Source organism: Saccopteryx bilineata, chromosome 1 (assembly GCF_036850765.1).
Source record: "Saccopteryx bilineata isolate mSacBil1 chromosome 1, mSacBil1_pri_phased_curated, whole genome shotgun sequence".
NCBI classification, from domain to species: Eukaryota; Metazoa; Chordata; class Mammalia; order Chiroptera; family Emballonuridae; genus Saccopteryx; species Saccopteryx bilineata.
This window is the reverse complement of record NC_089490.1, coordinates 278,938,955-278,965,676: the sequence shown is the minus strand read 5'-3', so window position 1 is coordinate 278,965,676 and position 26,722 is coordinate 278,938,955. Positions and strand designations below refer to the sequence as shown.

General features: G+C 43.7%; 1 protein-coding gene across 1 annotated transcript in view; it reads right to left on the bottom strand.

Annotated features, from left to right (window-relative positions):
• Positions 1–6,797: 6,797 nt before the first annotated feature.
• Positions 6,798–26,722, bottom strand: part of ANKRD33B (ankyrin repeat domain 33B) — an 81,970-nt gene continuing 62,045 nt past the window's right edge. The window contains exons 3-4 of the mRNA XM_066243639.1: positions 25,057–25,197; positions 6,798–12,805 (exon numbers count right to left, since the gene is read on the bottom strand). Of these exons, the coding sequence (XP_066099736.1) occupies positions 11,973–12,805; positions 25,057–25,197 (974 nt within the window). The 3' untranslated portion in view covers positions 6,798–11,972. The remainder of the gene's footprint in view (positions 12,806–25,056; positions 25,198–26,722) is intronic.

Here is a 26,722-nt window from a genome sequence, read left to right as displayed (position 1 = left end):
AGCCCCTAGGAATGATCTCTGCACATCTCAACTGCCCAGTGTGGGATGTTGTGTGTTTGGCCATCCTCATAACCTTAGGGCAAGAACCTCTCCTTCACCAATGAGGTAAATGAGAGGCCACCAAAACAACGAAGGCGATCAGATTTACAGTAGTTGGGATGGTGGGAATGAGAGCAGGAAGAAGGAAGGGTCACGAGTGTCGAGGTTTCGGCTTCAGCACCTGGACACACGGGGGAGTCATGCAATTGATGGAGAAGCTGGGAGAAAAAAACAGGTTGAGGAGGAAGTCAAGGGCTATCTGGAAAACAGTACGGACGTGCCTCCAAAAATCAAAACTAAAACCACCCTGTGATCCAGCAATTCCACTTCTCGGTATTTAACCGAAGAAAATGAAAACACTAACTCAGAAAGATAAATGCACTCCCATGTTCACTGCAGCGTTATTTACAATGGCCAAGATATGGGAACAGCCTATGTGTCCATCGATAGATGATGGGTAGAGAAGATGTGGTGTATACATAGGCAACGAAATATTATTCCACCATTTAAAAAGGAAATCTTACCATTTGCAATAGCATGGATGGACCTTGAGAGCCTTATGCTAAGTGAAATAAGTCAGAGAAAGACAAACACCATATGATCTCACTAATATGTAGAATCCAAAAAACAAATAAACAAAAAACCTCATAGATACAGAGAACGGATTGCTGGTTGATAGAAGTAGGGGGTTGATAGTGGTGAGAAATGAGGTCAAAAGGTACAAAGTTCCAGTTATGAAATCATCACAGAGCTATACTGTGCAGCATGGGGACTCTCGCTAATAATACTGCCTTGTGTATTCGAAAGGGCTGTGAGTGTACCTCTTAGAAGTCCTTATCACGAGAAGAACTCGTAACTAGGTGTGGTGAAGGATGTTAAATGAACTTATTGTGGTGATCATTTCACAATATAGACAAATATCTAATCATCATGTTGTACACCTGAAACCAACATAATGTTTTACGTCAATTATATCTCAATTTAAAAGAAAATAAGGAGCTGTGTTTGGCACATGCTAGGTTTGCAACACCTACTTCACAGCCACAAGCAAATCCCCCCCCCACACACACACACACCCTGTGTCATGGGCACCTAGGCAGGGGTCAGCAAGCTTTTACTGTAAAGGTCAGAGAGTAAAGATTGTAGGTTTTCTGGGCATGCAGCTTCTTGTCAGAACTACTCAACTGTGCTCTTGGAAAGTAAAAACCGCTACAGACAGCATGTGAATCAGTGAGCAGGCCATGCTCCAACATAACTGCGTTTATAGACACAGGCAGCAGCTGGGTTCCAGTGAGTAGGCTGCAGGCACCTGGCCTAGAGCACCTGAGCGAGGTCACACCTGAATACCCAAATTAGTTCAACTGCCTCTAGCTGGCATTTAAAGCCATGGGCTGCTGAGATGGCCCAGACAGGGGTGCAGAGAAGAGGATAAAAACTGGCTTCTGGCCCTCAGGGGCGGCACAGAGGAGGGGCTCGTCACCACAGAGTGGCCAGTGAGGCGGGAGAGTGCCGGAGAGTGAGTGTGGGGAGGAGGCCCAGTGGGATGCAGAGCTTGGGGAGGCAGGCGCTCCCAGGCTCCCAGCGTCTCTAACTCGAGTTGACCTAGGTGGTGTTGCAGGTTGAGTTGTATCCCCCCAAAAAGATTTGTTGAAGTCCTAACCTAGGTACCTGTGAATGTCACCTCATTTGGAAATAGGATCTTTGCACATGTAGTTAAGATAAGGTCATAGTGGATTAGGGTGGGCACTAACCCAATGAATGGTATCCTTATAAAAAGAGGAAAATGTGGACACAGACACACACAGAGGGAAGATGGCCACGTGGTAACAAAGACAGACAGAGGCTGCTACAAGCCAAGGATTGCAGGCAACCACCAGGAGCTGGAAGAGGCAAGGAAGGATCCTCCCTAGAGCCTTCAGAAAGAACATGGTGCTGCCCGCACCTTGACTTCAGACTTCCGGCCCCCAGAGCTGTGAAGGATTACATCTGTTTCTGTTGTTTGGAGCCAGCCAAGTTTGAAGCAATTTGTCACTGAGGAGCCACTGAGCCATTTCACCCGCAGGTGTTGTAAAGTACCAAAGGCTACAGAATTAATATTAATATTTTAGGAGGCTTGGAGAACATTTTATTAATTTGGGTTAAGGTGTGTAGAGAAATTGTGAGAATAGTCTCTGTACTGTGTGATTGGCATAACCAGGATGGCCCTTGGCATTGTATTGTAAATGCAAAGGGAAGGAAAGCATAGATTCCCTGACATTCCACCAACCCTGTGGGGAAAGGAGTGAATGGCTAGCAAGGTGCAGGAAGGGAAAAGCCAAAATAAACCTTTTCTTATAACTATGAGCCATTTGTGGGCATTTGTCCCCACGGAAACCACCTCTCTTATGTAAATGCCTGTGGTTAATACCTCTGACTCTGGACAGAGAGATGGCGGATGAACACTAGAAAATATAGGAAGGCCTTTTAATATGTAAAGAGATATCTTTCTACCATTGTGTTGACTTGTAAATTTTGTTTTCTCCAAAATGATGTATGGTTTGCAAATTGAACGTGGTCCTATCATGTTAAAGGACATATGACTATAACCAATAGCGGTAAGAGGCTCCTAATTGCAATTTTTGCTTCTGTACTTCCCACTTACAAAACTATAAAAACTAAATAGAACAAAGGGTCAGCGCGCTCTCCATCAGACTTCTGTCGGAGTTCCCGCCGCTTGGCCAAGCTAGACGATAAAGCTTTAATGTGTAAACGACGAACCTTTCTCCTGTCTTCCATAATTCGGGTCCCTCCGAATTTGGATTAACAGTCACAGCAATCACAGGAAACTAAAACAGGTAGGGCACCAGAAGGTGTATTTCTGACATTTTCCAGGCTGATCACGCACCAGCAACCCTGGTGCTTTGAGAACCAAGAGTTTCTGTACCTGCGGAGGTTAAGCTGTTGACTCAGGGAGACTTTGAGAGTTGCCACAATATCTTAATAGCCCGAATTTGGGACTAAAATGAGTGTGTAGAGTTAGCAAAACACAGTTAGAAAAAAGTTTGTTTTGTCAGCAGACTGGAGGTTTCTAGGCTACTTTTAATGTCCCTGCTGCTGGAAGCCAGCCCAGTCACCATCAAGAGAGACAGCAGGAGTGACTTGCTGGGAGCCAGTGAGGGGCGAGGGATGGGGGGACAGTGGGCCCAGCACCTGCACAGCAGTGAGGGACAGATGGAGCGGTTGCTTTTCCTACCCCCAGAAGCGGATTTGATGGCGGGTACACTGGGCGCACACCCTGGGCCCCGACTTCTGAAGGGGCCCACTAAACCCCAACTTTACACTTCTTTCCAATGACAAGGGGCCTAATATTTTCTTCTGTCCCTGGGCCTCAATTGACCTTAATCTGCCTCTGCCTGCCCCTGGCCTATGGCCTCCCTCAAAGAGCATCACACACTTGAACCAAAGGAGGAAGATGAGACTGGAGGAGTCACCTTCAAAGAGGATTTGGCCAGGAAGGTCGAGTTTGCCCCTTTCAGTGATCACTCAGAACAGTTTCCAGTTAAAAGATGGTCTCTTCCATGGGGCAGCCCAGCAACAGGGGGTGAAAGGGCAGTGGGATGACTCAGGACTCCCATCCAAGAGACTCCTTTGCCCAGGAGTGAGAACATTTTACAACCTTTTTCACTGCCAACTGACAACCTCTACACCAAAATCCAGACCCCTAAATGCTCCTGTCTCTGGTAGCCCAGAGAGTGGCCCTATCCAAGCTTCCCAACTAGGCTCTTGGCACTAAGAAATCTTTTTTCAATGAGTTCATGAAAAACTGATATCATATTCTTACAGCTAACTAACGTCTTGATTTCTTTGTTTTTTAAAATCACAGTTTTGAAGTATCAAGGCAGATTTGAGTTTGAATCATATATTTTATTTTTTAATTATTTTAGCCAGGAAAGCGTACGGGAAAACAGTGATCTGTGAGACCTGTGATCTGGTGACTTTGCTGCAGTGACAGTGTGACCAGAGACAGGACACTGCAGGCAGCTGACAATTTACCTGGACAATTTATACATCAAAGTTTGTTTTGTCAGCAGACTGGAGATTTCCAGGCTACATTTTAATGTCCCCACAGCTGGAAGCCAGCCCAGTCACCATCAAGGGAGACAGCAGGAGTGACCCACTGAGCCAGGCAGGGGCGAGGGCTATATGTCAGTCTTCGTAAGACTGACACTCTTGGCCACATGACTTCCGGAGGAGGACAGCAGAGGACAGACACTGAGCTAGAAGCTCTCAGACAGAGGTGTTTCCAGGGCATGCTTCAGGCCCCCCCGGCCACACTCCTAGCTTCCATGGGAGGAAATTTGAGATTCAAAGTTGTGCAGTATCCGCCAGGAAAATAAGACACCAACCAGCTTCCCCTCCCCCACTCACCTGTCCTGTCTCACTGCTCAGACTTTTTGAATAGATCTGTCCCTTTATATGTCACCTTCCTATTCAACAATATTCCCACCCACCACCTACACCATCATTTGCTCTTTACGAACAAGTACAAATACTCTCCAATAACAATCTTCATCTAGAACAAAGTTTTCTTTAAAATTTGACTCCTTGTTTAAGGCCTTCCTTAATAGTTAAAATTTTTGATAAGTAGGATCATGATTTTTAATGCATGAGACTTAAGATTTCCTAAATGTGGAGCAAACTTTTCAAGTGAATAGGAGCTATTTGTTTTCAGTTCCATTAAATACAACCTAAATGATGAATTGTGTATGAATGTAATTTTTTAGGGCTAAAAAGAAAAAAACAAAGTTTCTATGAATCAGAAGAAAATACAGGGAAAAAAATGTTAATTTGTGGGCAGGAAAAATGTCCTAAGGAAATAAAAGAATGCAAATATTTTTAGTTTGACAGTTTTGACTAAATTTAAAACTTTTATACAAGATACCTGAAAGAGAATGATAAAAGGAGAAAATAAATACAATATGTGTCAAAGGACTATTATCCAAAATTTGTAGCAAACTCCTACAAATGAGCAAAATGACACCAAAAAATAAAAGAAAAATTAAGAAACAGATAAAAATAAGAAATTCTTGTAGCAGGAAATAAAAGTGGCCCAAAGACACGTGAAAAGATGCTCAACCTTGCCAACAATTGGAGAAATGAAAGTTAAAATGAGATAGAATTGTTTTACTATTAGATTGGCAAAACTTAGAAAGTCCGAAGAACAGTTAAGTGTTGCTGCAGGTGAGAAATGACCTCTTTTGTCCACTGCCAGCGGGCAAGTTCTCAGCAGCCTTTGCAAAGGACAACGCAACAGTTACTATTGAAATTAAACTGTGTTTCCCCTTCTACCTGGCAAAATCCACCTCTTTACTCCTATCTTAGGAAAAGATTCACTTGTGGGTAAAAATAGGTAAGTTCGAGGTTCTTCATTACTTGTAAGAGATAAGAACCAAATATACTGTAATAGTCTAATATGGAGAAATGGCTAAATGAATCGTGATGCACCTTTGTCAAGGAATACGACGCAGCAATCAACAAGACTGGAAGAACTAAATAAAACAGCTTTCCCCAACAGGAGGGAAAGAAACTGCACGTGCAAGGGGATCTCATCTGCATGATGCCTTAAGGGAAGAAACCATTTAGACTGTATTTCTAGAAAGATGCACAAGTAATCGGTGTTAGGGACCACCCCAGGGGAGGGTGAGTCCCTTTTCCCTTGAGACTTTTTCATAGTGTTTGGTTGATTTCTCCTGTGTTTGAGCATTACTATTTTAGCTGTTAAGAGAAAATAAAATTAATTTCTAAATTCTTTAAAAAGCTTTCCAGAGACATTTTAAGTAAAGAAAAGAAACTAAAGAACAACATTTACATTGTACCATTTAAGTAAAAGAATCCTCATAAAAATAAAACTGTACTTTTGTTTTGACTTTGTATGTATGGGTCAATACTTGGAAACATGACAGAAGTATGCCTGTCTATCAAGGTGTAAGCCGGGAAGAGATGAACTGCAAAGAAATTATTTTAATGTAGGAGGAGATATTCATCAATACCTGAATACATTTCTTAAATGTTACCTTTTGAAAAATAAAGAACGAGTGTGTCAGGAGAGGAAAGTGCACATTTATTTTGATCAAAATAAGTGACATTAAAAATACTTGTATATTCCATTGTTTCATTTTCTAATTTATACACACTTAGGTTTATTCAAATATCAAATGATTGTACCATAAGATTGTTTATTTTTACAAGTGATTTTTATTTTTGTAGCCACAATTCCCATATTTTTTACATTATCACATCATTTTTTCTACATTTTTTAAGCATTAAGTACAGAAATTGTTAGAAGTTAAAAGGGAAAACACATTCTTCCTGTTAAATAGTATATCATATCTAACTTAAAGATGATTAAGCTTTTAGATATCAAGAACCGAAGTTGTGGGGTCACATTTATCCGTAGGTCCCACGATAGCCCTGAGGTCTATCTAAATAGGAAACTACCTCTTAGAAACTAACAAAAACTCTCACTTCAAAATAAAGCACTATGAAATTTACAGAATTATATCCGGACTCAACATATCCAGAAACCTACTGGATTTTTTGGAATAACAATAAAAAATAGCTTTACATTCAGAAAACAGAGCTTATACCAAAATGAAACATAACCTGAAACTGGCACACTGTGTGGAAGACTGTTCACGCGCATCCTCAGACATCCGATAAATGCCAGGCAGGACGACTTGAATAAAGAGAATTGCAAAGAGATTGGCCTTTTCTGTTTATGAATGGGATGTGTTGTTCAAATTCCTTAGGATGTTCTGAAGGCTGCTGATAACATTTCTGGGTGTATAGCTTCCTTTTGTGATTTTCAGCAAATTCAACATAGCTGTGCAGTTCCAAACAAGCTGCTAGAACTGTTGCTCCCAAATGTTGTTAATTAAAGTATCTTTATGCGACCCCCCAAAAAAACTTCATAAAACATCAGGTCAGCACAGGCTGGCCTCACCTTTGTTTCTCTCCTACATTTTCCTTAAGAACGATATAAAGGTATCGCATTATGATGAAATGATTTCTCTCAGAACCTAAATTGTGTTGCTGTTGATTAAAGTATCTAATACTTAGGCAGGCTTGGGGGGGGCGGTTAGCACTTCGTACAGGTAAAATGTGGATTCAATGTTAACCTGGTGCCAAAGTTCAGTGAGTCAGCCCCCACCCTGCAGCCATGGGCTGAGTGCCTAGCAGAGCTCTCTAAGCACAGTCTTCTTGGAGATAGGGTTTCTCCATGCCAAGGATGTTTGCTAAGGGCAGAGACATGCCGCAGACCTGGCTACCGGACCTCAGCAAGGAGCTCCTATATTAGACACCTAAGCAAACACCACCTCTCAAAAAAAAAAAGACCTGCGTTATGACGCTCCGGCTGAGTCACATGTCACGCTGGCTGGAGTGCCCAGGGGGCCTCGGCTGCCCAGTTCTCCTGAACACCATCCAGGCAGGTCACACCTGGCATTGCCCAGGACCCACAGTGAAACCACAGCAACAGTCACCCGTGTGAGCACAAAGCCAGTTCTCCTTCCAGGTCATTTGCCTGCGTGTGTGTGTGTGTGTGTGTGTGTGCGCGCGCGCGCAGTCACACCTGCACACACTGTCCACTTTGGCACAGCTTGCTGCTAAGGGCTGTGGCCCTCGCAGGGGCCACACTGTTCACACGGGTCTTATTTCAAGCTGGGTCCCAGCCAGGAAATTGTGCATGCAGCCCCAACATTCACCTGAGTGACTCAAAAATTAGTTAATCGATGCAAGTAGGAGTGGGGTTTTTTATTTCTTTCAAAAAGACAACCTTCAGAGGACTATCTTTAGCCACTTTTTTAAATGTTCATGAAGCAACACGTGAATTCGAGGTTTAGGAAGAACCAGCCTGGCTGTTAGTGCTTTGCGGCTGACAATCACTCTGCGTGGTGACTTTCTACCCAACTCCAGCTGCTGTCATAAACGTGACTTGGTTGTTTCATGAGGAGCGACTGTGCTCTACCATCCTTTCCTTCCCCAGAAGAGCCTGGCTCTCCTGGCAGTTGACCAGATGAGACAGAGCTAATGCAAGCCTGCTTCAGGGGAAACTGAGGCCCACGCCCAAATGGGGCCCTGAGCATTTTTGCATGCGGGTTACCACAGCCAAGTGCAGAATCCAAACGGTTCTCCATGATGGAACAAAAAAGGTCCTGAGCAAACCCTCAGGTAGCATGTTAGAATTTCCCAACACTGTAAACAAGAAAAAGTACTAGCATTTTATCATGTAAAGGACTGGTTATGACTAGGAGCTTCCAACAGTTTGTGATCAATCTCAATACAATCAGGAACAACCATATTACATTAGAATGGAAAAATGAGTGAGCGAGAAGCTCCAGGTGAACCAGGAGAAAGAACACCTTCTGAACAGCAGGGCTGTAACTCATTTCACAGAGCAAACAGCAGAATTAGGAAGAGGCCGTCTCCTCTCTTCATGTAGTGTGGACAAGGGGAAACCCCAGGGCTCCTGCCAGAGGCCACAAGAGACAAATGACACCCGCTTCTCAGTCTCGGCCCATTTATTTACCTTTCAGGAACAATTTTCTTCGTAATGTGCCCATGAGTCTTCCCTGGGGACAGCAAGCATCCACCACAGGGCCAGGGTCTGGCCCCAGCTCACGGGATTCAGTTTCACAGACAACAGTCTCATCTCCACTTACACTGAACTTCCAGAGACCTGGTCACCCACTGACCACAGAAGGAAGCAGCAGAGGTAGCCCGGGATAGTCCCTCTGCACTCACAGTCCCATTTTCCAACTGACATTATGAAGTTCATCCTTTTCAGTAAAATAAGCCTTGATCAGTTGAGATGCTGAAGATAGTGCAATTTCCCATCTTCATATTCTTGAGGTATCTCATGATGCCTAAAGGAGGGTCATAAACTTAAAGGTTCCTAATGTTACATGCTGCATTTCCCTAACGTAGCCAAAGATGTAGAAGTTGCAGCCTCTGAACACCCTGACCATTCCAGATGCCCCCCCAGTGTGTCCTGCCCCCTCCCCAGTGCTGAGCTTGGAGCAGGACTAGTGGTGGCACACCACTGTGGTGGGAAACTGAGTCATCTCCCACCACACACCCAAAAATCAGATGGGGAGGAACCAGTTCTAGAAGTAAAAGCAATGAATGGCCCATCTAGGTTACCACAGCCATGCTACTCACATTGCGGGGGGTATAATTACAGGGCTCACATCCATAAGAGGCAACCCAGGGGCACTGAAGTGACTCCACATCGACCCCAGAGCCACTATAGCGGCCATGTCCTGGGTTTCCAATAACCAGGAAATCTCGACTGAGAGGCAATTCCCAGACATCTCCCTAGGCAACAGCAGCACTGACGTTGTCTTGGAAACATTTCTTCTGTCTAGTTTAGTCATAATTCACACAAACACTAAAAAGTATTAAAATATACTTCAACTTTGCCCCTAACTATGTTTATATATAAATCCCTGAGAAGGTACCTGTCAACTTGAAATTTCCTATTTATAGTTAATAAACATCAGGGGTACAAGCAGACATCAGACCCTCCCCCCTCTGTACATGGAGGTGGTATTTTCATCTGTCAGGAGAGAAACCTAGGGCTCCCTCCCTAAAAGGGGAGGATGCCAAAAGTCTAAATCACCTGCACAGACACTAGAGAAATCTGTCTTTCTTCCACTATCGGGTGTTTGGCGGTCATGACATGAGCAATCAACAGGGACGCCACATCACCTCTTATAACAGCCTGGCTTTTTTGCCTGTTTTAGACCTCAGAATAGTGGGGCTAGGGATGAGCAAGCGATTTAGCCAAATCTGAAGAAGAAAATGTGCAGAGGAAGAAAAGGTAAACAAGGAAAGAGATGAGGCGAAGGGGATGGCAGAGAACAAATGTGGCAAAGCCTAGGAGACATGAAAACAGGAAGGAACCCATCAATGCCCTTGCCCCTGGTGGACGGGGCTCAGGCAATGATCCCTGAGTGAGACAATGCAGCCAGCTATTCAAAGCAATGAAAGTACATAAATACAAAAAGTCATCTTAAAGGATGACAGATCAGACCATCAGGGAGACGAGGGATGCTTCCACCTTGGGGACCAAGGTGGGCCCTCATCTCATGCAAAGGGACTCAGCCAATCCCAACTCTTAGGCTCAAGGGTGACCTGCAGCCAACTACTACCAGTGATACTCAGAGTGGGTCCAGACTCCTGTGCCTCTTTGGGATGAGGAAGGAACTCACTACAATCTGACTTCAAAAGCTGAAATATCAGCACACCTATTCCTCATCAGTCAGGTGCAATATGCAATATTGAGGGTTTTGGAAAGGTGAGTATGAGACCCATGACTGCTCAATGCCTGATGGCGCTGTGAGAGAGGGAATAGGGAGAGGCCAGTGCCACCCCCGCCCAAGCATGAGACAGCTGGGCACTGGTCCAGACGTGACCAGACAGATTTGACCGGTGAATCCAGGATTATAATAAAGAGCTTCTATACTGGTCTGTAATATTTTAAATCTATAGCTTCCAAGCAGGATACTATTTAAATAAAGTGCTGTCGGTAGTGCATATGTGATACATACTCTACAACCCAGATGGCCAGAGAGTCATTAAACTTTCTCAGTGTTTTGCAGGTTAAACAAAAAAAAGTATGGACAGAAAACTCCCACTGAGAGTTTGGGATCCAGGGCAAGTTCCAACCTCTCTGATCTGCCAAAGTGCCCACATCTTGGAAATTCTATGAAGTCAGTATGAGGATTAACTGAACATCAGGGTAGTTATCAAAGGAAAAATAAAAGTAAATCCACCCCAGGGAATCTTTGGAACTGAGTCTGGAGGAGGCTGCCACCTCGCCCACTCAGGAAGAGTTTGCTTGCCTCACATCAACTCTAATCCTTGTTCCTCTAAAAATTACTCCCTTCTACGTCAGTGGTTGTCACTCTGGGTTCCTTATCCTTTTTCCATCCTTTTTATTATATTTTAAGAATATCTGAATTCAATTTATTGAAGAGCACATATGACTTAATTTTGTATTTCTAATATTAGATTTGCCCCATTTTATTAAAAATAGTTATTTTTCTTCATATCTGTTTTTGAGTATGTTAAAGAGTTTTGTGTTCAACTTATCTAAAATCCCTTGCTTAAAATGAGCTTAGTTCTAGCAATAATACATGTTTCTCTATGCAGTTTCATACTTTGACAATAGTTTTTTCTTGGTTATAATCACTGTATGAATAAGAGAGCTTCACAAAAAAAATCAAGGAAATCTGATTTCTGTTGTCCCACTTGATCAGTTTGTATAAAAATGCCTCCTTTAAATAGAAACAAATATCTTAATCAAATTAATAAGAACATGCAGGGCTATGTTTAGCCACAATGAGAAGGAAAGGCAAAATCAAATAACAAAAAGGGGGAAGTTTCACAAATTTCGTATGAAATCATAGAGATCCCACAAATAATTATTGCTAGAAACAGTATTTTAAACAAACTGTCCTCAGACAAATGCATTAAAACTATCTAAAATACAAACATCCCTACCACCAGTAAAATGCTGCAAATTTGATCATAATTAAAATACAAAATTATACACAAAATGCCCTTTCATAAATTGGTCTTAAAATTTTCTTGAGGTTCTAAGGTAGACTTTTAGGCAAATCGCCCGCTAGGTGTATTGATTGCTAGGGGAACTGATTTTAGCAAATCGATTTGCAGTATGCCCAATGCACTAAGGTGCAGCCTGAAACAACATGGGCTGTTTTCTGCTCCTCCGTCCCCACCCCCATCCCTAGACGGTGCTGTCCCGAAGGGGAATGTGCCGCCCAGAGCGGGGAGAGCTGGCGGAGGCGCATCCTTCCCGGTGCGAAGCCATGGTGCCTCCCCGCAGCCTCCTCCTGGGACTCCGGGTGGCGCGCCGTGGGGGGCTGCCCTCACGTCCTTTTCTTCCAGGGCGCCACCCGCTTTTCCTTCTGCGCCGCGGCCACCCGCTGCCTCTCCGCCTCCTCTGCCTTCCTCTTTTCCTCCTTGGCTTCCTTGTACCTCCACTTGGGGAGCTGCAGGTGGGAGCTGTCCTTGGTGCTGCCCTTCGCGGGCACCCGCTCGGGCTGGAAGGTGGGCGCTGGCGCCTTGGTGATGCGCACCCTGGGGATGACCACGCCCGGGCGCACACTGCTCCTCCTAAGCAGGTGCAGGGGCAGCAGGCTGGCCTTCCGCGAGGCACGTGGCAGCTGGGATGACGGAAGGCTGGCTCTCGGGACTCCTTCTCTGGAGATCCCCACGGCCTGGGAAGTCCGTAATGGCTGCCCAGTGCCCTTCCCGTTGTCCCTTTCCTGCGCAGGTATGCCCAGCACCCCGGGAGCCGCCAGGATTTCCTGCACTGCCAGCCGCCTTTTCCCCACACAGGGGAGGTTCTCAGGGCACACAGTCTGGCAGGCGATGGCCACAGCAGGACTGAAGAGACTCGTGGTCATCTTGACCATGTGGTCCAGGACCCCCCCAGCCTCCGGGCCCTGGTGCGAGCGGAAGGTCAGCGGGCACCGCACAAACTCGGCGAGCCTCTGCAAGCAGTTTTTGGATTCCTCCAGCTTCACAACCCCCTCGAGGGGCAGTGGCAACTCTGGCTTGTACTTTTCCCCGAACTGCTCGGGGCAGGGTCGTTCCAGCAGCCTCTGGATGAGGCGCACCGCCTCAAACCGTCCGGTGTAAGTGGCCCACTCCTGGGGCGACATCCCGCGGCGCGGGTCCCTGGCATGGACATCCGCCCCTGAAAAACACAAGCCACCAACAGTTATGGGTGGAGGCAATAAGAACTTTTCCCTTCCACAAGCAGAAAACAAAACTCAGTGGAATGAAACAAAGGTCAAACTTCCAAAACCTAGTCATAGAATCTCCCTGTAGCCAGGTAGACGAGCTTGCCTCTGTCACCCACTGCATTTACTACCATCGCACGACCCACCTGTAAGTGCTCCATTTACTGATTCATCTTTCTTAAATAAAACCACCTAAACTCAGCATGTCAATCTTGGAATTTTTAAAGAACTGAGATTTCTTGGCTTTCCAGCAATAAAGAGATGAAGACAACAAAGGTGCTTCGTGAACACTTGACCAAGGCTGCCAGATTCTTCTAAAAATTCTAACAGTACAGTCACTTGCCTTTATTTATCATCTTAGTTTTCCCTCACGGATCTCTGTGAGGATGGCTATGGTTGTGATTTTGCAGAAATGTGAGGCCATTCCATTCTCATGCTGGGTAGTTAGTTGATTGTGGCTCTATGGTCTTTTCCAGATTGTGGGCTTCTCCAGTATGGAGGCTACATCTCACCTGTTTCTGTTTGTGTTTCCTCAACACCTATCATCCTGGCTCATAGGAGGCATGCGTTTAGTAAATGGGTGGTAGTCACAGTGGCCGAGGGACCTGCCTAAGGCCTTGAAGCTGGTAAGAGAGAAGGTCTGCTGACCCCCGGCCCGAGGTACTTCCCACCCCCCACAGGGCAGGCCCACCCTTGTTGGCAGTTTTTGTGTTAATATGGCCAGGCTCTGGAACTCAGGGATTTAATCAAACACAAATCCAGGTGTGCTGTGAAGGCATTTTGTAGATGGGGTAAATGTCCAAAATCAAGTGATTTGAAGTCAAGGAAACTAACTGAAATTATATGGGTGGGCCTTGTCCAATCAGTTGAAGATCTTAAAAACAAAAGCTAAATTTTCTGCAGAAGAAGGAATTCAGCTTCAAGACTGCAGCATCAGCTCCCGCATAAGTGTCTAGCCTGCTGGCCTCCCCTACAGATCTCATGCTTGCCAACTCCCTGAACCATGTAAGCCAATTCCTTAAAGCAAATCTCTAAATAAAGTAAATCTCTTAATGTGTATCACACATCACTTCTCTTTCTCTAGAGAACCCTGACTCATCCTCACAATGTCACTTACACTAGTCACATCCTTAGTAAACCTCCCCCGTACCACCTGCTGCCTCCTCTTAATATTTCATGAATTTCAGCTTGGCAGTAAAATACGAATTAATAAGGAATTGCTGTTCAATTCATCTTGGTCCAATCTCAGCCTCACATACAGTTTAAAAATGATTCAGGAGTTCAAGTCCCGTTAGTCATGTTTCCACTGGCAAAGCAATGTGGAGAAGTGGGGCAATTATCTAGTCTGTGAGCTCCCCTGGGACCAGGCTCAGCGGAGGCTTCTCCCCCACACAGACCCAGGTGTCAGACACGCGGTGACGGGTCCGTATGTGTTGAACTGAGGAGAGCAGGGAGCCCAGCAGCCTCCAGCGGTCCCATGGCCCAGGCAGACCCAACTCACCTGACTCCACCTGGTAACGCTTTTAATTCTGTGACACATTAAAAAATAGCCATATTAGTAGAGTGGTAATTATTTGGAACTGGAAATCAGGATGAAACTCATTAGCTAAAGTACAATTTATAAACGGACTGAAATGAAAAGGGGGCAGTAAAAGTGTCATTGCGAAAAATAGATGACACACTAAAACTTAATTAATTGCATGTCACTTAAAAAGGAACAAACTGCAAAATTAAAATCTTAATGAACACTGCTTGAAAGAGACATTTTTCAAATGCTAATAGAAAACTAAAGGAGCAGCTGCCCAAAATTTAGCATGCCTCTTCCTGCTCCTCTCAAACCTTTTCAAGATGATCTTGGAAAATAAAAACATTCTAAAGAACAAAGGCCATTCTAACTGTAATGCAACCCGAGAATTTGATTCCTGTTATAAGTCAGGGATTCGCTTCCTAAATTACTATTAAAGGTAATATTAATGGCCTAGATGTAGTGATTAAATCATAAAAGACAAGTACTGATGATTAGCACTTTATACATACGGAGTAGCGCAAAAGTAGGTTCGCCATCGTTAGTACATGAAACACAGAGTTTATTCTTGTATTATTTCTTAATTATTATATTTTCCATACAAACAACTGTAAGCCCACTTTTGCCCAACTCTGTATACCTTTCAGAGAATATGGAAAACTTCTCGAATACCAACATATCTGTCTTCTCCCCATGAGACTGTTGGCCTCCTCACCTCCTACCCAATGTTGTTTCACTCACAGCAACAACCATGCAGCCAAGAGTTGGGCTCCTGCCAGGGGGTCCACTTGCCACCATGTTGAGGGCTGTGAGTTGTCTACACAAAACCCTCTATTTTATTCAAAGAAGCAACATACTCACTTCTAAGCAATACACCATCGTGGTCTAACTCAGGGTTCTGCAACTATGGCACTATGGACATTTTCAGCCAGATCATTATTTGTTGTGGGGGTTGTCCTATGTGTTGTAGGACTTCTAACAGCATCCCTGGCCTCTACCCACTAGATGCTATAGATGCTAGTAGCACCTCACCAGTTGTGAAAACCAAAAATGTCGCAGACTTTGGCAAATGCAATCCTGTTCTCTATTTGAGCCCCAAAGAGAAAGCTGTTGCATCCTGCTGAAAGGGACCAATGTGGTTGGGGCTGCTACTCCCCAGCCTGGAGCTGAGATGACCGTTGTGCTATCATGAATTGACCATTCAACAAACTGGGGAGACGAGGAAAGAACCTGTGTCTATGACATCCTCATGGTCCAGGGCCAGCTCTGCACAGTGACTGCCTACCTCAAAACTTCTAGTAAGTTCAGAAAAATATACACCTATCTTCTTTAAACCACTGTCAAGTCAGGGTTTCTGTTACCGCAGCAGAAAGCACTCTAAACAGGTCCTAAAGAAAACAAGCTACCTTCCATCACTCATTCTCAGGAGACTCTTCCCAGGAAATCATGGCCAGGTCCATGGGGCCAGCAGGAGATGGGCAGAACCCAGGTTGCATCATTTTCTTCCCCATTTCTCCACCAGCCTCCATCCCCATGTTATTTATCCTTCGGAGCCCAGCTCTCTGTCTCTCTCCTGCCTAGAGGACTTTCTAGTCACATGGGACCACAGTGGAGCAGACCTCTTCCTGTGCTACCCTACCCTGGCCTGTATCTGGATCACCTGGCGTATGAGCAGTGTAACAAGTCAAGATGCAAGGTCAGGAAGAAGCCCCTGATGGGCATCAGATCATCCCCATTCCAGCCCACTGCACAGGGGTGAACTGCCGAAGATTTAATGTACCTAAGAGCACCCCTGCCCCGAGAGACAGAGTTGGCAGATACATACCCCGGCATCCCTGCCCCACCCCCACAAGACATTCCTGAGATGTCTTATACTAGGTCTTTCAGAGGTTCCATGAAGGGCTGACTCCTGGCTGCCCAAAAGGGTCACCAGCTCATCAGCACCATGTGTTAGCTTTCCTATCATCCTGGTCTCTCTTCCCTGTCCTTCACACCACTTCCCAGGGTCATCTTCCAAAAACACTACTTGCCCCCAAGTCCTTATCTCAGGGTTTGCTTTCATGGGGACCCAAGCTAAGACACTGCCCTTGATGATATAAAATACCTGGTTTTTAGCCCTTTTTATGCTTAACAACTTGAAACTATTTCAACTAAGCAAATTCTCAGTTCATGGGAAGTTCATGTTTTCCTTATGAACAGAAAGAAACCTCTTAGTGACAGCCATAGCCTTTGGCTTTGCAGAAGTGCAGTCTGGGCTAGCCTAGGACAGAACGCCCACATGGTCCTTACCATATGCAAGCGCTGCCTCTGCTCCTTGCTCCTCATTAAACGAGCCTCCCGCACCTGCTTCCCCCTCCCCCCCAATCACGAAAGACTCCGCATTTTTTGTTTGCTTGGTTTTGTTTCCAGGCGCTACAGCAATTACAGCAGCCCTTGGGTGTAAAGCCAGCTCTGCGAAGCAGGTCTGGGACCTGCCAGCTCCACTGAGATCTGCCTCTTTTCAGAGATCACGTCCTGCAGACAGCTTCCCAGAGCCACTTATTTAAATAGACCTGTCACTCTGGAGCATTAGTATTCCATTGACTTAACAAGGTTCCACAGCCTTCCTTGTGATTCTCATCAGCAGAGCTGACATTATTTCTTGAGAAGCCAAAAACCAAAGAGCCAATAAATCAGCTTTTCAGACCCTGGTTATATTTTTATTAAAATCCAAGGTTCTGATTATTCTAACATGACTTTGTTCTGCCTGACAAGGGGAGATAAAAGCTGATATGTGTCTGTGTGTTCTGAACTACTGGAAAAGGTAAACAGTTTATGGGCACATCCAGTTCAATGATTCATCGTTTCTAAAAGGAAATGATTCCTATTGAATATAATGAAATTGCAACTCAGAAATTCAAATTCAGGGGCAGAAATACACTCGGTTACAGAAGAATACAGCACTTGACAAAATGAGAATGAGACAAGCATTGTTACCCCAACCATTAATATGTAGTAATGCTGATGCCTTTTGCTTTAGAAAGGACCATAAGATGACTGTCCTATGATTAACTCTCAAGGTACCCTTCACAGCTGTATATAAATGCCAATCTGGAAAAATACTCAGACAGCAATAATTTTTTTTAATATTGAGATATTAAATGGAAATAAGAAGACAAAAATACTTGTGCAAATGTTTTAAATATCTCAACAGGTATCCTTTTTGCTGTCCACCAAAGCCAGGGAAGACATTCAATCATTTTGTTTTTTCTTTTAAAACACACATACACATCTACTATAAAAGGAAAAGGAAACTCACTTTCTGGGAAAGAGAATTGCAAGCTAACTTAATAGTAACAGTAGAAAATAAAAATATTCCAGAAGTTAGCCACTATGACAAAACCTTAGAGGGTGGGTAAAAGCTCCCTGAAGAAGGTTTCAGGATTTTATTTTATTTTTTTTTTAATAAATTTTTATTAATGGTAATGGGATGACATTAATAAATCAGGGTACATATATTCAAAGAAAACATGTCTAGGTTATTTTGTCATCAAATTATGTTGCAAACCCCTCGCCCAAAGTCAGATTGTCCTCCGTCACCCTCTATCTAGTTCTCTGTGCCCCTCCCCCTCCCCCTAACTCTCTCCCTCCCTCCCTCCCATGTCCTCCCTCCCCCCCCACCCTTGGTAACCACCACACTCTTGTCCATGTCTCTTAGTCTCATTTTTATGTTCCACCAATGTATGGAATCATGTAGTTCTTGTTTTTTTCTGATTTGCTTATTTCACTCCTTATAATGTTATCAAGATCCCACCATTTTGCTGTAAATGATCTGATGTCATCATTTCTTATGGCTGAGTAGTATTCCATAGTGTATATGTGCCACATCTTCTTTATCCAGTCTTCTATTGAAGGGCTTTTTGGTTGTTTCCATGTCTTGGCCACTGTGAACAGTGCTGCAATGAACATGGGGCTACATGTGTCTTCACGTATCAATGTTTCTGAGGTTTTGGGGTATATACCCAGTAGAGGGATTGCTGGGTCATAAGGTAGTTCTATTTGTAGTTTTTTGAGGAACCACCATACTTTCCTCCATAATGGTTGTACTACTTTACAGTCCCACCAACAGTGAATGAGGGTTCCTTTTTCTCCACAGCCTCTCCAACATTTGCTATTACCCGTCTTGTTGATAATAGCTAATCTAACAGGAGTGAGGTGGTATCTCATTGTAGTTTTGATTTGCATTTCTCTAATAACTAATGAAGCTGAGCATCTTTTCATATATCTGTTGGCCATTTGTATCTCTTGCTGGGAGAAGTGTCTGTTCATGTCCTCTTCCCATTTTTTTATTGGATTGTTTGTTTGTTTGTTGTTGAGTTTTATGAGTTCTTTGTAAATTTTGGATATTAGGCCCTTATCTGAGCTGTCGTTTGAAAATATCAGTTCCCATATAGTTGGCTGTCTGTTTATTTTGATATCAGTTTCTCTTGCTGAGCAAAAACTTTTAATTCTGATGTAGTCCCATTCATTTATCTTTGCCTTCACTTCTCTTGCCATTGGAGTCAAGTTCATAAAATGTTCTTTAAAACCCAGGTCCATGATTTTAGTACCTATGTCTTCTTCTATGTACTTTATTGTTTCAGGTCTTATATTTAGGTCTTTGATCCATTTTGAATTAATTTTAGTACACAGGGACAGGCTGTAGTCGAGTTTCATTCTTTTGCATGTGGCTTTCCAGTTTTCCCAACACCATTTGTTGAAGAGGCTTTCTTTTCTCCATTGTGTGTTGTTGGCCCCTTTATCAAAGATTATTTGACCATATATATGTGGTTTTATTTCTGGGCTTTCTATTCTGTTCCATTGGTCTGAGTGTCTATTTTTTTGCCAATACCATGCTGTTTTGCTTATCGTGGCCCTATAATATAGTTTAAAGTCAGGTATTGTAATGCCCCCAGCTTCATTCTTTTTCCTTAGGATTGTTTTGGCTATTCGGGGTTTTTTATAGTTCCATATAAATCTGATGATTTTTTGTTCCATTTCTTTAAAAAATCTCATAGGGATTTTGATGGGAATTGCATTAAATTTGTATATTGCTTTGGGTAATATGGCCATTTTGATTATATTTATTCTTCCTATCCAAGAACAAGGAATATTTTTCCATCTCATTGTATCTTTTTCGATTTCCCTTAACAATGCTTTGTAATTTTCATTATATAGGTCCTTTACGTTCTTTGTTATGTTTATTCCTAGGTATTTTATTTTTTTTGTTGCAATCGTGAAGGGGATTATTTTTTTGAGTTCGTTTTCTAATATTTCATTGTTGGCATATAGAAAGGCTATGGACTTTTGTATGTTAATTTTGTACAGGATTTTATTTTAAAAAGGAAGCTAGGACAAGGCGGAAAGAAGAAAGTAAATAAGAGGAAAGAATTCTCTCTCCACATTTTTCATCTCTTCTCATTTACACCGGTTACATCAGTGGTTCTTATTGGGGCAACTGTACCCCCCAGGGGATGTTTGGCAATATCTGGAGACAGTTTTGGTTGTCAAAGCTGAGGGATGCCACAGCCCCCTGCTTTCTGAGGCCAGGGGTACTGTTGAGCATCCTACTATTTCCAGGAACGTTCCCAACTATGAAGAATTACCCGGCCCCCAATGTCCACAGTGCCAAGATTGAGAAACCCTGAGTTATATGCTTATTGCCCTCAATGAGAAAGTTTAAGTATCTCATCAACAAGGATATCTGTCAAAGGGAAAATATACCAATTTAACAGATAATTATTAAACACATAAATTCACCAAAAACAGTTATAATAACAATAATAACAAACACTGACTGAAGGCTTCCTCCATGCCAGGCACAAGTCCAAGGGCTTTCCACATGTGAACTCATTCAGTCCCAATCATGACTTCTTGCAGTAGATACTGTCATTCACCTCTTTTTATAGGAGGGGGAACGGAAGCTCAGAACATTAGGTGATGGACTGCCAGTAAAACAGGTTAAATGGAGGATCTAGAATCTGAAACCAGGAAGGAGTCCTGGCTTCCGAGTTAGTTCTGTTGACCATTCTGCACTGACCACATATAGTTCAGGGATGAATACACTCAAGGTCTGTACTTGTACAGATTATTCTAGACTTCGATGGGGCTCATGGACGAGAAAACGGGAAAAGGAGAGTATGTAACAACAAATGCCATTTGTTATCCAAAACAACATTAGCAATGCACACACAGCCTGCAAGCAGGCCCACCTCTCAAGTGACCTGCGAGGTGTTTCTATAATCCTGTGAACATGCAGGCAGTGCCTGAAACCTCCACCCAACCTGGAGGAATGCAGGACAGCAGAGCCCGGCACTGGCCAGGGGGACTGGACAGCAACTGACCTACAAACAAAGGTCTATGTGATTCAAATTAATGCACTGGAGAAAATGCACAGACGTGACTGACACCATACATTTTTGGTTGAAAAAGTAAAGTACTAAAGATCAGTTACAACTAGACCCAGAGTAAAAGCAAGCACAGAAGCATCAGAAACACCATCCCATCAGAAGTGGCATCTCTCAGTGAGACTGACTGTCCCACTCAGTTGGGACAGTCCAACTTGGTTGAAACTGATGTCTAGCACCGGAAATTGTATAATTTTGTTAACCAGTGCCACCCCAACAGATTCACTTCAGAAAAGAAAGAAACTGATGTCTCACTTTTGAAACTGCCACTGACTAAAAAGCACAATTAATGGGATTAATTTTAACTATGATCTTTTTTATTTCCAAGAAAGCTGCCATCTTTGAAGCCTCTGTCTTCATTTATTGAATTTATTTTTCTTATAGCATCCCCTGAAACACTCAGGTAAAAGTAGAAGGGGGAAAAAAATCTAAAGCAAGTTACAAATCTTATAACCCAATTTCATCACAAGGAAAACAACAGACCAGCTCAGACTGGCGGGCACTGTATAGTGGCCAGTATAGAGTTGGTCACGTCATGGACAAGGAGGTAAGACTGAGAAACTGTCACAGACGAGGAGAGACTAGGGACACGTGATAATGAAATGTGGAAGCCTGGGTGAGACCCTGGAATAGAAAAGGGCCATTATGAAAGAACTGGTACAATCTGATAAAAGCCTGGGGTTTAGTGAATAATAATGTAGCAGCGTCAGCCTCTCAATAAGATATTAACATGGGGAGTCGAGTGAAGGCTGTGTGGCAATTCTCTGTCCTATCTTTGTCGTATTTCCATACATCTGAAATGATTCCAAAATAAATGTCTATTTCTAAAAAAGTAAGTTGTCTAAACAGAACTACTAGCCTAAGCTGGTGGCTAGAAGAACTTTGTGGCTGACCTCAGGATACTAAGATGGGAGAGGAAATGCCACCCTCCGGAAACTCATAGCACGAAGCAGAGCTGGGTGAGCCCAGGGCCAACAACATAACAAAACAGGTTAAAATAATGAAATTAAATAATGTCAACAGCAGCATCTCACACTGATTAAGACATTAGAAGCTCACCCTGTGCCACCCCTGGGTGTGTACTTTATACACATTTTCTCATTTAATTCTCAAAGTAACCCAGAGCTTGTGCTAACGATGATTGTGATTCTGTTTTAGAGTGGTGGAAAGATGTAGAGACGAGTCACATGGAATTTTATATTTTTTTTATTAATTTTAATGGGGTGACATTGATAAATCAGGGTACATATGTTCAGATAAAACATCTCCAGATTATTTTGACATTTGATTATGTTGCATACCCCTCACCCAAAGTCAAATTGTCTTCTGTCACCTTCTATCTTTTTTGTGCCCCTCCCCTCCCCCACCTCCTCCCTTTCCTCCCCCCAACCCCGCCCTGTAACCATCACACTCTTGTCTATGTCTCTGAATCTCATTTTTATGTCCCATCTATGTAAGGAATCATATAGTTCTTAGTTTTTTCTGATTTACTTATTTCACTCAGTATAATGTTATCAAGGTCAATCCATGTTATTGTAAATGATCCGATGTCATCATTTCTTATGGCTGAGTAGTATTCCATAGTATATATGTACCAAAGCTCTTTAATCCACTCGCCAACTGACAGACACTTGGGCTGTTTCCAGATCTTTGGTATTGTGAACAATGCTGCCATAAACATGGGGGTGTATTTCTCCTTTTGGAACAGTGCTATAGTGTTCTTGGGGTATATTCCTAAAAGTGGGATAGCTGGGTCAAAGGCAGTTCAATTTTTAATTTTTTGAGGAATCTCTATACTGTTTTCCACAGTGACTGCACCAGTCTGTATTCCCACCAGCAGTGCAGGAGGGTCCCCTTTTCTCCACATTCTCACCAGCACTTATTCTGTGTTGTTTTGTTGATGAGCGCCATTCTGACTGGAATGAGGTGATATCTCATTGTGGCTTTAATTTGCATTTCTCTAATGATTAGTGATGTTGAGCATTTTTTCATAAGCCTATTGGCCATCTGTATGTCCTCTTTGGAGAAGTGTCTATTTATTTCTTTGCCCATTTTTTGATTGGATTGTTTTTTCTTCCTGGTGTTGAGTTTTACAAGTTCTTTATAAATTTTGGTTATTAACCCCTTATCAGATGTATTGTCGAATATGTTCTCCCATTGTGTAGTTTGTCTTTTTATTCTGTTCTTATTGTCTTTAGCTGTGTAAAAGTTTTTTAGTTTGATATAGTCCCATTTGTTTACCCTGTCTTTTATTTCACTTGCCCGTGGAGATAAATCGGCAAATATATTGCTGCAAGAGATGTCGGAGAGCTTACTGCCTATGTTTTTTTCTAAGATGCTTATGGTTTCACGGCTTACATTTAAACCTTTTATCCATTTTGAGTTTATTTTTGTGAGTGTTGTAAGCTGGTGATCTAGTTTCATTTTTTTGCAGGTAGGTGTCCAATTTTCCCAACATCATTTGTTAAAGAGGCTGTCTTTACTCCATTGTATTTCCTTACCTCCTTTGTCAAATATCAGTTGTCCATAGAACTGTGGGTTTATTTCTGGGTTCTGGGTTCTGTTCCATTGATCTATATGACTGTTCTTATGCCAATACCAGGCTGTTTTGAGTACAATGGCCTTGTAATATAACCTGATATTGGGAAGTGTGATACCTCCCACTTTATTCTTCCTTTTCAAGATTGCTGAGGCTATTCGTGTTCTTTTCTGGTTCCATATAAATTTTTGAAATATGTGTTCTATATCTTTAAAGTATGTCATTGTTATTTTAATTGGTATTGCATTGAATTTATAAATTGCTTTGGGTAATATAGACATTTTAATATTTATTCTTCCTAACCATGAGCCGATATATGCTTCCACTTGTTTGTATCTTCCTTGATTTCTTTTATCAATGTTTTATAATTTTTGGAGTACAAGTCTTTAATCTCCTTGATTAAATTTATTCCTAGGTACTTTATTTTTTTTTTGGTTGTAATAGTGAAGGGGGTTGTTTCTTTACTTTCTCTTTCTGACAGTTCATTGTTGGTGTATAAAAATGCCTCTGATTTCTGAGTATCAATTTTATATCCTGCCACTTTGCTGAATTCATTTATCAGGTCCAGTAGGTTTTTGACTGTGACTTTAGGGTTTTCTATATACAATATCATATCATCTGCAAATAATGATAGCTTTAGTTCTTCTTTTCCAATTTGGATGCCTTTTATTTCTTCTTCTTGTCTGATTGCTGTGGCTAGGACTTCCAGGACTATGTTGAGTAAGAGTGGTGAAAGGGGGCACCCCTGCCTTGTTCCTGATCTTAAGGTGATTGCTTTTAATTTTTGCCCATTGAGCATGATGTTGGTTGTGGGTTTGTCATAGATGGCCTTTATCATGTTGAGGTGTGTTCCCTGTATTCCCACTTTGCTGAGAGTTTTGATCATGAATGGGTGCTGGATTTTATCAAATGCTTTTTCTGCATCTATTGAAATTATCATGTGGTTTTTCTCCGTCCTTTTGTTTATGTGATGAATCACATTGATTGATTTGCGAATACTGTACCAGCCTTGCCTCCCCAGAATAGTCACATGGAATTTAGCTTAGTAGTTCATTCGATCTGCGTAGCCCTTGGGAGTTTACAAAGCTTTTATATTTCATCCTCAGAGGGTTGAGAAATAAGTCATCACTCCCATTTCAAAGATGGAGACAGGGAGGCTCAGCAAAGGCAGTGCTTCCTCGAAGATGATGACATCATAAAGGGCAATGGGGGCTGCCCTGTTGATCCAAAGCTACAGACTGAGACCTTTCTACTCTGTGACACATCACAGGAAGGGAAGCTGTCACACACATCACTGAGTGGCTCTGACCACCAGCAAGCAGGGATCTAGTATGGCAACTGGGCTGACCCCACCATCCCTGTCCCCATCTTCAATAGGACTAACTTGCCATTCAGAGCCAAGACCAGCACAGTTCTGACAAACATGGGCAGGAGGAGGCGAAGGGGTGAGGGAAAAACTCATCAAGGAGCAAACAGGGGTGTCCTAGGGGCGCTAACCAGTGCCGTGACCTCCCACCCCACCCTGAAGGTGATTGCCTTTGTCCTGTTTGTTTCACCTTGGATGATGACAGCCATCCCTCAAAGAAACTGTTCTTTGTTGCACCCACTGTCTTTGTTCCCACAGGACTGACTCATCCCTTCGACACATACTCTTTAAAGAAGCAAAATCCGCATTTCTGTGGTCCCCAGGACGGCGCGGGACTGGGGGAGACATACCTGCTAGCATCAGGGCTCGGATGCACTCCGTTCGGCCCTGCATAGCAGCTTTCATCAGGGCCGTGAACCCAAACACGTTCCTCCTTTCAACGTCAAGACCAGGGAAGTAGTTCAACAGGTAGTTGGTGATGGTGGCGTGCCCTGCAAAGAGATGTGCACAGGTGAGCAGACCACACTCCATGAAGAGTGCTCATCCAGTGAGGTCTTCCAGGAGAAAGAGAAACATCACATGGTCAACCTCTGGAGCCAGTTTGTTTGCCTCTCAGACCAAAAGAAAGAACTCTCAGAGTCCAGGAAACGGGAAGATACTGAGCTTCGCCCCGGCCACAGCATTGCTTGTCTCTGCTGGTTCATTCTTGTTCCCTCCACTGACGCCTCTCCGGAGCTCAGCTGTCCTGCCTCCCTGTTAAAGAGGGAGCATGAGTAGCCGGATGCTGCCGGAAATGCTGAGATAGCAGCCACAGACACTGCTGGTCTGAGGAAGGTCCTGGATGTATCAGCTCCCAGCAGGAGACACCAGCGCACAGACACAAAACCAAACATGAGAGGGCCATTTCCCAGAGCTCCCAGGTTTCAAGGAGGAGAAAGTCATCATTGCAGCAAGAGGATATGCACACTGTCACCCTCTATTACTGCTCACAAGTGTCTGTCTCTGTCCCTCCTACATACACATACACATGAACACACACACACACACACACACACACACACACACACACATACACACACAGAGAACACAGGCAGTGTTGCTACCCAAATCCTCAGCCAGAAGCCCTAGCAGAAACAACACTCATTTGAGAACATGAATTTCCCCCCTTTTCACCTTGCATTTTCACCAGAGCCCCAACGTTCTGCTCATTCTTACCCTCTTACGTAGGGTTAAAGAAAGGACGTCACATGAGAAGTGTATTCCCAGGGTTCTCCAGGCTCCCTCCAACAAAACGGCAAAATGGAGTGGGACTGTTCGAGCAGAGCTGCTACCTGGGCCACTGATGGACTGCTGGGTCAAACGTCCATGCAGCCCAATGCCCACTGGCCACGCTTCTTAAGACCTTGTGTAAAATGACGCCCCCCCACACACACACAGTTCTATGCTCTAGAACAGGAACCCAGCCTTGGCACCAGTGACACTCGGGGCCTGATTATTCTCAGTGGTAGGACAGTCCAGAGCATTCTAGACCCCTGGTTTCTACCTACTAGAAGCTGGTGGCAACAAGTACTCCTCCTCTTGTCCAGGTTGTGACAACCAAAAAATGTGTCCAAACATTGCCAAACGTCCCGTGTGGCACACAGTACACTGCAGCCCGGTGAGAAACACTGTCCTAGAGGCTCAGACCTCACTGTTTCAGGACCAGTCACAGCGAGGTGGCACACAGCCTCCTCAGCTCCTCACCTTCACCCTACCCCCAGCCCGCAGGCCCACCTCTCAGCTGCCACCTGTTGGTGACGGCTGACATCGCCTGGCAGTGGGAGCAGACTGTGGAAGGCCCCTCCTGGGCCCAGTGGTAGTGCTCGGTGCCCAGTCTGCATCCCTGTACACCGAGGATGAAACTCTCTAAAATGTCTGCATTCGTCCCCACCACGTGCATGTGCCTTTGGAACTGCGGCTGTCAGAGCTGCGGTTGGGGTGCCTCGTGGGCATTTCAGTGCCTTCTCTGTCCTTAGA